Below are 12053 nucleotides of genomic sequence, written 5' to 3' on the forward strand. Positions count from 1 at the left end.
AGGAAGATAAGCGAGTATCTACTGCATTTTAATTACAAAGCTAATAAAATTAGATTGGCATAACTCAAAATCTCTTGCTGTTACACTCAAAAGTAATGTGAAAATATGGATAGAAAAAATTAAGAGAAATTGTTTTTTCAAGAAGCTATTTTATAAACATTATAGTTACTAAGTTTAACCCATTTAACTGAGTACTGCACTTCTCTGACACTGCATATTGGTGAAAAATAGGCTGAAAAGCATCTCAGCATCATCTCTAACCATGACTTTAAAATACCCAGCTGATTTTATCAGTTAGCAGCTAATGAGTTGCCCAGTCCTACAGTCAGGTTTTTCTGCTCATTTTTATAATATTAGGGCTCATTTCTGAGTCTCAGAGAAATTGCAGTTTACTTTTGTGTTGGTTTTTGGTTTTTCTTTTTATTTTTTTTTCCCCCCTCCTTTTAATTTCTCTTGTGACCTTCAAGGTAAATTAAAGATTTCTATTTTTCTGTTTTTGAATTGCCAGAACCCTTTTCATCTTGGAGTTTGCTCCAGCTTTTGATTAATATTGTTTCTTGACATTTAGATTTGAATTTTAATGCTATTACACTTTTTTATTTTTGCTGATTGACTCTAGATTATATTATTTCTCTGGATATGTTTGGTTTTTTTTTATTATTGTTTTGTTGTTTTTTTTTTTTTGTGGTAGCTTACAAAACTTGTGCGTAGATTACTCCTGCAAAAGCAGTGGCATTTGTATGAAAACATGTTGCTAGCATTTAGATAATAAAGATCAAATGGCCCGAAGTCCTGAATTTAATTCTGTGGAACCTGAGCCTGAAATAATTCATCTAGACACTAAAGGTGAAATTGCAGTTCTCAGAAGAGAAGTGGTTTAATTCTGGATATACGTTTTCCGTACTTCTCTTGGCCTTGGGTTGGAATAGATGAAGACTGTAAAAAATAATTTCCTTTTTTATAATTTTAAAGGTATTATTTTGGGGTGTTCTAGCTTGATAGGGACCTATTCTAAAGCGCTTTTAAATTACATAACCATATCAGATGTGCAATAAGGGACTCAAATGGGAGTCACTTCCTGGCATGTCTTTCCCTGCCTTTTCTTGGATTTTCCTCAGTCTGACTTACATTATGAGAAAAGAAGAATCTCAACTGGGTGAGATGCAAAAGGTGAGGGGCACCTTTTTAATTTTTTAAATATACCAACTCTGATTCCCTCTGTTCTGCACCTTATGCGGTCACACATGAATGAGGGGATGTAAATTTGTTCCTTTGGCTTACTTCAAATTCTAATTTCAGCTAAAAATGGTATAAAAATCAATCACAATGGAGTTTGGGTAGGGTTACAGTAAAACAAGGCACAGAAGGTGATGGGAGAATTGAAGTCTGTGAACTGTCATTTTCAAAGAAATCTAACTTTTACTAAACCCTAATATTGTATAGATACTTGGTGACAGTTTATTAAAACATAGCTATATTGTAATGATATAATTACGCTGCATATTCCCCATTGATGATACTTTATAAATTGCTTAAGAAAAAAACTCAACTGAAGAATATGAATTTTGCAGCTTTTTTCAGCTGCCAGGCAAACTCTGCTCTCAAATTTGGTAACATTCCTGCTTGGTGTCTTGATTTTTAAGTACATGTTCCAAGGTCATCTCTTTTTTTCAGACTGTAATGGATTTCTCAGGTTTCTCAAACATTATTTACATGTTTAAATTCTCATAACAGTTTTGGTTTGACCTTGGGGGATACAAAAGTTGATTTAAAAGGTGATTGGTAAAGAAAGAAAAAATAGCATTTCAAAGTTTTGTTTTGCTTTAAAAAGAACAGATTTTTGAAATATTTTACAACGCCAAGCCCTTCTGCTGTTGTCTTCTGGGTCCACTGGCAAATAACAAATTCTTTACTCTGAAACAGTACGAATTATCAGAGAATTAGTGAAACGGTCTTATAGAAAGGGACTAAAAGTTTACGCAATTGAGTGAAGAGATTTTTAGCATGTTCTAAACCTCTCATTTTGCAGTACATTACCCCAAGCATTCTGGTGGCAACAAAGCAGTCACCCTACAAATGAAGCAATTTTATTTCACCTGCCTATTGAAATGCTTTGATACTGTTGGAGGAAATGCCACATTTCCTAAGGAGGTGTTAGGAAAGAAAGGAACTACAGACATTTTTGACTAATGGCAAATGTGGGAGAGGAAGCCTGCCATGTTTCTGAAGGTACTGGTTGTCAAGGAATATCTACTGGCTCTTAGAGGGGAAAAAAAGTGTTAGAGGAAAAAGTGTGCTTGTCACTTATGACAGACACCTGTGAAAATACATCAGGCTGCTCTGTGAAACAGATTGTCAGTACAGCTCTAGACAAGCCAGGTCAGGTACAAGAAGCAGCCTTAAAATGCCAAGTTGTTTTGTCTTTACTGAGAAAGTGTCTTAAGTTAGCTAATGTGGTTAACTGATTGAACAATTCTTTTTGGTGTCTCACAGAGCCTATTTGTCAGGGTACATATTAATATCTTTACAGACTTTATATGGCAGCTAGGATCTGTAACTCCCACCAGGCTTGTCTCCATTAGTGATGTGGGATATGGTGCCATCCTTTGCGCATGTCCCCTCTTTCTTAGTCTGAACTGGGCTCTGCAGTGTTAAAAATGAACCACACCAAAACAAAGCCCGGAACTATTCATTAAACAATTTTAAAAGAAAATAACTTCATAAGGTTATGACGAGTCTATGCAGAAACATAAAATGTTGAGGAAATGCCTCTGCTGAGCCCTAACTGTGTAACTAAATTCTTTTTCCAAGCATCTACTGCTCAGCGAACCATGATTTATTAGTCTTCGGAGTACTAATACAGAGGATTTCAGAGTACTTCAGTCTCTGTCAAATGAAGGGATGGATGCATAATCTTAAAAGCAACATCAGACATGTTACAAATGAAACTTCTAACAATGACAGCTAATTAATTATAGCTCATGTAAGCCACAGAGTAAAACTGACTTTAGCTTTTGCATCACACCATCATGCTTTCCTATGAAAAATTCCCTTTTTTCCTCAAACATGTAATGAATGTGGGGTCTTCAATTAGATGTGTCTTCAGGTTGGGTCCTCAACATCTTTATTCTCTTTTCCATCCTCTCCATCCATTCATTTCTGAGCCTAAGGACAGAAACATGGATTAGCTTGCCCAGACGGTTTTACAGGGAACAGGTTAATACCCTTCATGTTTCCCACTGGTGGTGTGCTTTGGTGCTTATTCCCAGGTGTCATGCAGGCTGACCTGCCCCTTTAGAGTGCTTTGCTGGATAGCACTTGAGGACCAGTTCTTAAAACCCGATGATGGCTCACCTGAGATCTGTGGTTCATCTTCACCATGCCCTCAAGTGCCTGTGTATGCTGGAGTGACTTGTCACCTGCACTGGAGATTGCCTGCTGCCACCTGCTGGGTGGCATCACCCGACATCTCCCCAGCCCCCTCCTCCTCAGAAGTGCCTTAAAAAGAGTGCTGCATAGAGGCTACTGAGCAGCGAGTGGCTTGGAAACACTGTGTGAGTTGAAAATTCTGCTAGACCCATAGTGCACAGCTTTAGGTGATAGATGGCATTTTGTGTACTTTGGAGTGTTTTTTTATCTTAATATCTAGGTGCCACAGAAAGACTGCCTCAAATAGAAAAGACAGAATTTCACAATTGAGGACTCAGTCAAGACACAAAGATCATGTTAGTTACGAATGGATAAAACGTACTAGACATAAATGGATAAAACATACTAGACATTAATTCCAGTGTTCTTTCATCCAGTGTTATTCATGCAAGGCCACCCTTGCTCTTATATTTTGAAGCATCAATATTAAAGAGAGGTATGAGAGAGATTTTGAAAAATAAAAAATGTTTACTCATTGAATGATCTCAAACCAAAATACCCATATTTGCAAGAGCCTACAACTTATGGAGACTTCATGTGAAGTAAAACTACTGGCCTTGCTGAGGACTGATCTTCCTCATTGTGGCTGATTAAAGTAAATATAAATGATTGACGTAAATACAGCTATGGATCACAATTGCCTTGGCCAGTCAGTACACTTAAACTGTCTGCTTTATTCTGGATTTACCTTATTCAAAATCAAGATAATGAATTCAAACTATGTTCTTGTGAAAACAAGGCTATAGAGAAAGAAGGTGGGACAGGTACACATCTGTGCTAGGTATGCTGTGAACATAAGTCTTGGTGTTCAAGACAAACCTGCACTGCTAGATATTGTCCTGGTAACTTCAGAAAGTTCTACACTTCAAATTCATTTAAGAATAAGAGTGGAATAAGAGTGAATTATTCTCTTATTAATCATTCTCTTATTCTATAAACCATATCTTAGACATGTTAGGATTAGCATGTCAATTTGGGAAGACACATTATTTTCTAAAAATCTAAGAAAAATATTTTCAGCTTTCATTGCATGACTTAAATATAGGTATCACTTTTCTTTAAAAAAGAATTACAGTGCAAACTCAATATTTCTGGATGCAAACTACCCACTTTGTTAGAGCACTTCTTTGCTGACGTTCTTTTTCAATCTGCAGATACCGAGTTTGTTGTTCAATAGTCTTTTCCCAGAAGTTCCTCAGGTCACTAGTTTCACATCCTCTCACTTCATGACGTATGTATTGGCTATTCATTTTCTCTAAAGGAGAAATCTGAAAAAAACATATAACAAGTTATTGGTTCCTTGTCTGTTTTCATGGCTAAAGCACACTCTTGGTGTTTTGGATTTTCACAGCATGGGGGTCACACAGTTTGGTTTTGGGTTTGTGTTTGTCTTCTTTTGAAGCATCAGGATAACAGTGGGCATGACTCACTATTTCAGCTTTTCATTCCTAGTTATGACACTTGAGAATATGCTGTCTTCAGTGATCTAAATTCTTGCTAATTGACCTCAAATATATCTCACTTTCACCTGCCTACGACCTTTAAGCACACATTACAGGGCAGTTCTGTTGTATTCGCTAGTTTGATGATTAAGATACTTTTTACCGTACTCATAAATTGGAAGGAAATACAAAAATTGCCAGATCTAGTGGGATTTTTCGCACTGTTTTAATGACCATAATACGATAAAGTGACCATTATAGATTAAGACTAAAACAGGGAAGAAGAGCCCTGGTGATTTGCTGTTAATTTTTATCTTACCTTAACATTATTCAGGAGTGGAGAAATTTTTTGTGTATAAAAGTATGTACATAATTTTATAAGATGTTGATTTGCAAAAGTCAATTTGCTTATTAAATATTTCTCCCTTTTCTGTAATTTTCAAAACAGAGCAAATTCATTGAATATATTTGAGTATCTGTGACAATTCTGTACTCCCCCCCTTCATTTAATGTCACCATAAAAATAAATCTTGGAGTGAATTTTATCCTAGAAATCTATCTGTCTCAGGATGACAGTCATAGGCTAACAGTCAAGCACCTGTATCCCACATTACAACCAGAAAGTCAATCATTACTTTCAAAACTTCATTAAATATGGAATGAGTATATCTATGTTGCCTTCCAAATTGCTGTGTAGTTTTGTATGAATATGCCATTATAATATTTTGCAGAACTTTTTTTTTTTTAAAATGTATTTAGAACTCTCTCATGCATTGTTTGAATTCATGGCAATTATTTGTAATTTATTTTAATCAGAGCCATAGACAGCTAGCAAACAAGCCCCTCAAGGCTAGCTTGGAAGAGCTTGAAGAAACTGCTGCCATTCCCCTGCCAGGCATTGTAAGAAAAGCAAAATTGGGAATTGGTAATCTTTAGAAAATTTAATTTAGAGATTTGGCTGTTTTGTGAAAAACTGTGAGACATATTATGAATACTCTATGAACAGAAAGCAAAGACAGGCCTTTGGAAAAGGTCCCTTTCTTGCTGAGATTTCCCTGTGACTCTCCCGTGGCTCTCTATAAAACCTCCATACATCTTGTGGCCAAATGACAGAAGCCCAGTATTTAAGCATGATTTTTGCAGGAAAAAAAATAAAAATAAAAATTACTGAGCATTTTTTTTCAGGTTCTGAGCAAATTATAGGTGGATGTATAAGTGTTTGCATCAGTCTGTAATGTGAATCGCAAGTACTGCTGAACACCTCCAGCTGTGCTACAGTATAATTCCTTGGCAAAAGTTTTCTTAATAAGAATATGTGTTTCTAAAAAATATATGTATTCTATAAATATCCAAATATATATTAATGCCAACCCACATTTCTTCTCCCAGGTAGCAGTTACTACCTTTTTTTAATTTTTGTGTAACAGATCTAGAGATATATGAAAAATACACAGTGACAGCCATCTAGGTGTTTTTTAGTCACCTAAATTTTAGCCATGTAGTGGACTTTCCTCTCCAAGAGTTAATCTCTAAGAATAATACTATTTCTGAAGAGCAGCAAGTAAAATTCCCAGATATCACTGAGGCTCCAAAATAAACTGCCAGGAAATAATGTTTCTTGGTTTCTTTGATCAGAAGTAATCCCAAAGCATAAGAATTTCCACCTTCAGAATAATTATGAATTCCTGTTTAATATACTATAGATGTATCTTTTCTATATATATGAGGGTGAATATCTCTCCTGAATAAGGCAAAACTGTGGAACTCATTGTCATGAGGTATAACTGAGTCCAGGTGTATGTTTTTATGATACACCTATCCTTTACTAGTTTTAAGTACTCTGCCTCCTGGTTTGATTGCATATATTTTTGTTGCTGGCTTAAAAGTATAGAACAGATGTGCCTCTCCAACACCCCTCCCCACAGCAAAAAAAAAAAAAAACAAAAGAAAAAGCTTTAAACACAGTGAAAGAGAAGTTCGGAATTAGTTTTCATTGTTATTCACCTCACATCTGGCACTGGATGTTAGAACACTGTTGAGATTACTAAGGATGTATAGTCTACACATTACAGTTTAGGTAGGTTTTCTGGGTGGGGGAGCAGGAATTAGTGCTTTTCTCTGTTATCTGTAAAATTTTATTTTTATGTGCTTGCTCAGGCATACCAAGAACATTGTCCAAGCCTTTTATTTTGTGTTAATGTATGGATACATGGGTGTTGAATTTTCTCTTACTCAAACCTTAATCTTCATTTTGTTTTCCCCTAATACTGGAGAACTGTCAAATATGTATCAAAGCACCTTAACTTAGAATTTCTGCATCATTATTTAACTGATCCTTGTATATCCTTGATAAACGTGTGTCAATGTGTCAGCATTTGCTTTTCTGAACTGTAAACTCATCCTATCCTAAATTACCTTTTATTTCAATCTATCTGTTTGAGTCTGCTCACGGGCTGATTATAGGAACTGCATGATAACTCTGCTAAAAAAAAACCACCTAATTTGCTTTGCCTTTATGCATTGTGTGCCTAGGTGTTTGAATTCACCTCTGTTCTGCCATCCGTCTCAGAACTGTTGGCCATAAGCCTTCAGAGTTGTGTAAGAAATCAGAGATATTGAACCTAATCTATCAGTGTTTCACTTGTCCTAAGATTGATTTTTCGTACTAAAACCTCAGCAACGGAAACTCTATTTTCCCCTCCTACTACATTTTTTTTTCAGAGGTTAACAGGACAAATGCCTGTATTGTGGCTTTCCACCAGCAGTTATCACCTGGGTACACATTATTTTCATGCCTAAAAACCTCATTCAACGTAGTTAGCAAAAGGGACATCATGTAATATGGAAAGAAAATTGTGGAAAAGACTTAATGAAAGCAACCTCCAAAGCAGCCTTAACAAATAATCTCTATATATGATACAACAATTTGGCAAAAATACACTGTTAAATCATTTAGGTCATTGTAATAATGCTTTTATAGATCTTGCAGTTAGGTCTGACTTAAACTACACTGAACAGCTAGGACTAAATGTAGGTTTATTTAAGTCTCTAGTGACAGTCCTTTAAGACAACAATAACGTGAGCCTCTTTGGTAATCATCTTTGACAGAGTCCTGTTTGCAAGCTGGTGAACAAATGTAGCTGCTCAAATGAAAAGAATAACTGGGTAAACTCTAGGAAAGCTTTATCCTATATAAGATGAAGATTATTATTTTTAGATTTTAAAATTTTGTTATTTATACTGTTTGTTAAAGGATGTCTTAGAAAGGTGGGGGAGCAGTGACACTAGCACTGTTATCTGGATCTCTGGAAAAATTATGTTTGCAGAACAAAAGAGGAATGTAAGATCAATTTTATGTGACATCTTGACTTTTTTGTAAGTAAAAAAAATCAATAGTTTGAGGCTGGAACTCACTGATTGTATGAAAAAACATTACCATGACAAGAAACATAATGTTCCGTGGAAAGAATTGGAAGTCACAAGCTTCTTAGATACAAAATGGTATGTAAGGAGAAGTGTAGGGCTTTTTTTTCCTGTAGTAGAACACAAATTATTATTTTAAATGGTTTTTAAAATTTACAGAGCACCTATATGCATCAGAAAAGCTATTTTTTCCACCTTCTTATGCTTCTTGCATAGCACAATAAGTTTTCAGGGTGTTATGCATTTTCCTAGAAATAATACAGTATTTTATTCATCTACATTTTCATGGACCTTGCTTGGAGACTGTGCTTATTATATAAGTGCATTTTATTAATAAAAAAATTGCATAATGTATGGGAGAGTAGGCTATTTATGCTAATGTTGATGTTCAACTTTAAAACAATGAGAAATCTGCTTTGATTTTAGAAAATTGGACTAGTAATCACAACCATGATTTCCATTTCTTCCCTTGCATCTTGAATACATAATTTATCTTCTGCTTCTGCAGGTAGCAGCAATTCACATCTCAAAGGCCTTAATGAGGTTTGCTTTGAGATCCTGGCTGGGGAAGCATACCTGTTTCAAGTCTAACTTAGGTCTTTAGACCCTAGGTAAAACCCTTTGTGGGCAGAAGAAAGCATTTTAATTGAATCTCCTGTGTGCTTCTGTTTGTGTGGCAGTTGCATAGTGCTGTTTATCTCATGAACAGCCTCATGTATTCTCAGTCAGGAAACTGTTGTCTGGGTATAACTCCAGTCAAATTAATGGGATTTTTCCATGCAATGGGAATTTCATGTGTGTGAAAATGCCAACTATACTGACATGTGACTGAACAATACTAGTAGGAGTTACCTGTGTGCATGAGTTACAGGTTTGCATTTAGCTAATCAATTCTAACATGCAAGCTAAAATGTTTGCACTCAGGCACTATGCAGCAGCCTCTATTCAACCATTTTATCTTGGCCCTAATTCTGACAGTTCATTATTGCTTTTCTGTGAAAAGCTAATAGGTCTATTTTTCTGATCTCGAGAATACCTGCTCTTAAAATGCTTTGAGCTATCACAAAATGTGGACCTTTTCTCATATGAAAAAGCCAGGTTGGATTTAAGGTCCCTTTCAACCCAAACCATTATTCTATGATTCTATTATATCATACCCTTTTGATGAAGTAACATAATAAGGCAAGGCTTGCAGCAACTATGTGGTTTTTGAATCTCATACTGCTACAGTGGCAGTATCAATGACTTTGAACACCACACACTCCAGGTATTTTCTTCTGTCATCCTCATCTGTTAGGCCTCAGTTCTCTTTATCTGCTTTCACTCTTCCCTGGCTACCAGACTCCAGTACAGTTGAATTATCAAACTGGAGGGAACTGATTCTTTGCCTTGCTTTTCTGTACCAGAGGGCTCAGCCGTCCTCTGGCTGAGGGTTAAAATTCTTAAAACCTTTTGAGCAAAACGCTTGAGGAATCAACAATTTCGTTTCCCTCCAGGTCATCCATTCAATTGTTATTATCCTAGTTCTGCTCCTGTGCCTGTTTGTTTATTTAGCTTCTTGCTCTCTGTCACTGTGCAGTTCTTGGTGAGACTCTTTCCTTAGCCCAGAGCCAAGGGTTTCCACAGGAGGTCACTTCAGGTTTTCCTTCTCCACCTTCGTGTCTGCTGAGCTTCTCCTCCTGCCCTGTTCACCTCCCATGCCAGCCCTCTGGATTAATTTGGCTGACTGACACCTCTATTTTCAATCATTTTCCCAGCTGATTTCCCAGGTCTGTTACTCCCTCTGTAGATTCTCACTCCATTTCTTGCTGGGGCTGCTTTTCTCCCCAGCTGCCAATGCTGATTTCACCAACCTTTTCCTGGAGCATCTTTTCAGCTCCCCTCTTCTCCTCAGCTTCTCCCACTCCCTGCGCCTGTCTCTCTGTGGTGGCTGCCTGCACTCCCACACATCCTGACAGCAGTGCACACAAACAGGACTGTGGTGGTAGTTGCACAGAGGTGAGCACCAAGGAAACAAGTATTCATAAGCATCACCTAATACAGAATGTCCAAATACCTTCCCTCAGCTTTCCATAGATTCGTCAAACTTTTTTTTTGCTTTTAATTTCAACATCTAAGGCATGTTTAAAACAGCTGCCTATCTTGTGTGATCAAATACTGTTTCTGATCACTAGATTTTCTCCATTGCCAGGTACATTTGAAGCCTGATCCTATGAACTGCTGAATTCAGAAGATCAAGTATATAGCATAAATTATTCTAGAACCTTGAGCATATTTTGTTTTGTTTTGTTTGATGTTTGAGTACAGAAGGACCTGATGGTGTAGGATCAAAGAAGATAAATCCTGCAAAAGGCTCATGTTCTTCATCAGATCATCCAGTTCTGACAAAACACGCAAAAGAAACTAATCCTGATTCATGTGAAGGTGTCTATCATCAAATTAAAAAGCCTCTTGGCAGCAGATTGCTGTTAAAAAATGCTTGTGAGAGGAGTGTGTGTGTAACCTTGGCTACTGCTTAGCCTATAAGTTAAGAATATACAGCCACATATCCTTCTGTTTTATCCAGGGTTGTGGCATGGAAATTGCCCGTAAATACTTTTTTTCTGTATCAATGCTACTCAGCTTCCTTAAAATGCTGCTAAACTGAGCACTTGTCACTGGTATTTTCCTTACAATCTCATCTTTCCTAGCATAGACTTTAGTGAGTATTAAAGTTAGTGAACAAATGTATTTCTTTTTGACACTACTATGAAAAACTTGCTACAACCCCCCAAACACTTGCTTACCTTTGCAGTTGAACTCTTCCCGCAAATAAATCCTCTGTGAGACACAAACAAAAAAGGAATATGACCACTGCAGCCCTGGCTTCTCCAGTGTCACAGGGCAGTAATGAAATGCATCCCTTTGTGCTTTTTATTTGAAGTGAGGGTAACATAAGTCCTTCATCATATCAAGGCTATTTTGAACAGAACCAGCAGCAAGATAAGATCATTTAATGAACTTTGCAGCCCCCTGCCTGAGATGACCATGAAACACAGGTCCCCTTGAGAGCATGCATCCCTCCTACACTGGCAGATACCTCAGAGAGCATGACTTGGCAAGTGCTGAGAATTTTCTTTAAAACATGTGCTAGTATTATCCATTTTAATAGTTATCCTGTGAAATTTGAAAAATTCCACACTGCTATCTTAGCTTTAATGGAGGTTGAAATGGTGTGACAAATCACACTTGGTTTTGCATTACAGGGTGACTTACAGAAGTATGCAGTGCTTTGGAGCTGTTGATCTAAGGATGTGTGCTTGATTATGACCTATAACACATTCTGTTCTCTTCAAGGCAATCGTCATAGGAATTGTCTGTTTGGTTAACATTAAACGACAAAATGCATTGAGCCAGCACTAGTTTTACCATTTGGAGTTGTTATAACTCTATTACAGATAAGCACTTATATCATTACATTTCCTTTTCTGAGGAAAATACTTTGTAGGTTTGATTGATGACAGATGTATGCGCTTATCTCAGTTTTCAATAAATCTGTCTACACTGCTAATAAACCATATGTGACTGCTGGCTTAAGTAGTATTTATACCATTGCTGATTATTTTAACCTTCCTTTGTTGTAATTTTTCAGACCTTAAGTAGCAAAAGCAGCATCTATATAATGGTTGCTTTCTGTAGTTTAAATTTAAGTGTTTATTTTTTCTGCAGTCATCTTTACAGGAGAAATCCCTGAGCAAAATCTAACAACTGCAGCCTTTT

General features: G+C 36.7%; 1 protein-coding gene across 1 annotated transcript; it reads right to left on the minus strand.

Moving 5' to 3' along the window:
• Positions 1-740: 740 nt before the first annotated feature.
• Positions 741-11163, minus strand: LOC133270812 (protein FAM240B-like). Its single transcript, XM_061456354.1, has 3 exons — positions 11081-11163; positions 4540-4697; positions 741-3165 (listed from the first exon to the last, which is right to left on the minus strand). Exons 2-3 carry the CDS (start codon positions 4677-4679, stop codon positions 3087-3089), a joined length of 219 nt encoding a protein of 72 aa, XP_061312338.1. The 5' UTR covers positions 4680-4697; positions 11081-11163; the 3' UTR covers positions 741-3086.
• Positions 11164-12053: the final 890 nt, after the last annotated feature.

This window comes from Pezoporus flaviventris, unplaced genomic scaffold (assembly GCF_033815535.1).
Source record: "Pezoporus flaviventris isolate CSIRO_AGI_PZ_B2104156 unplaced genomic scaffold, CSIRO_AGI_Pfla_v1 ptg000022l, whole genome shotgun sequence".
NCBI classification, from domain to species: domain Eukaryota; kingdom Metazoa; phylum Chordata; class Aves; order Psittaciformes; family Psittacidae; genus Pezoporus; species Pezoporus flaviventris.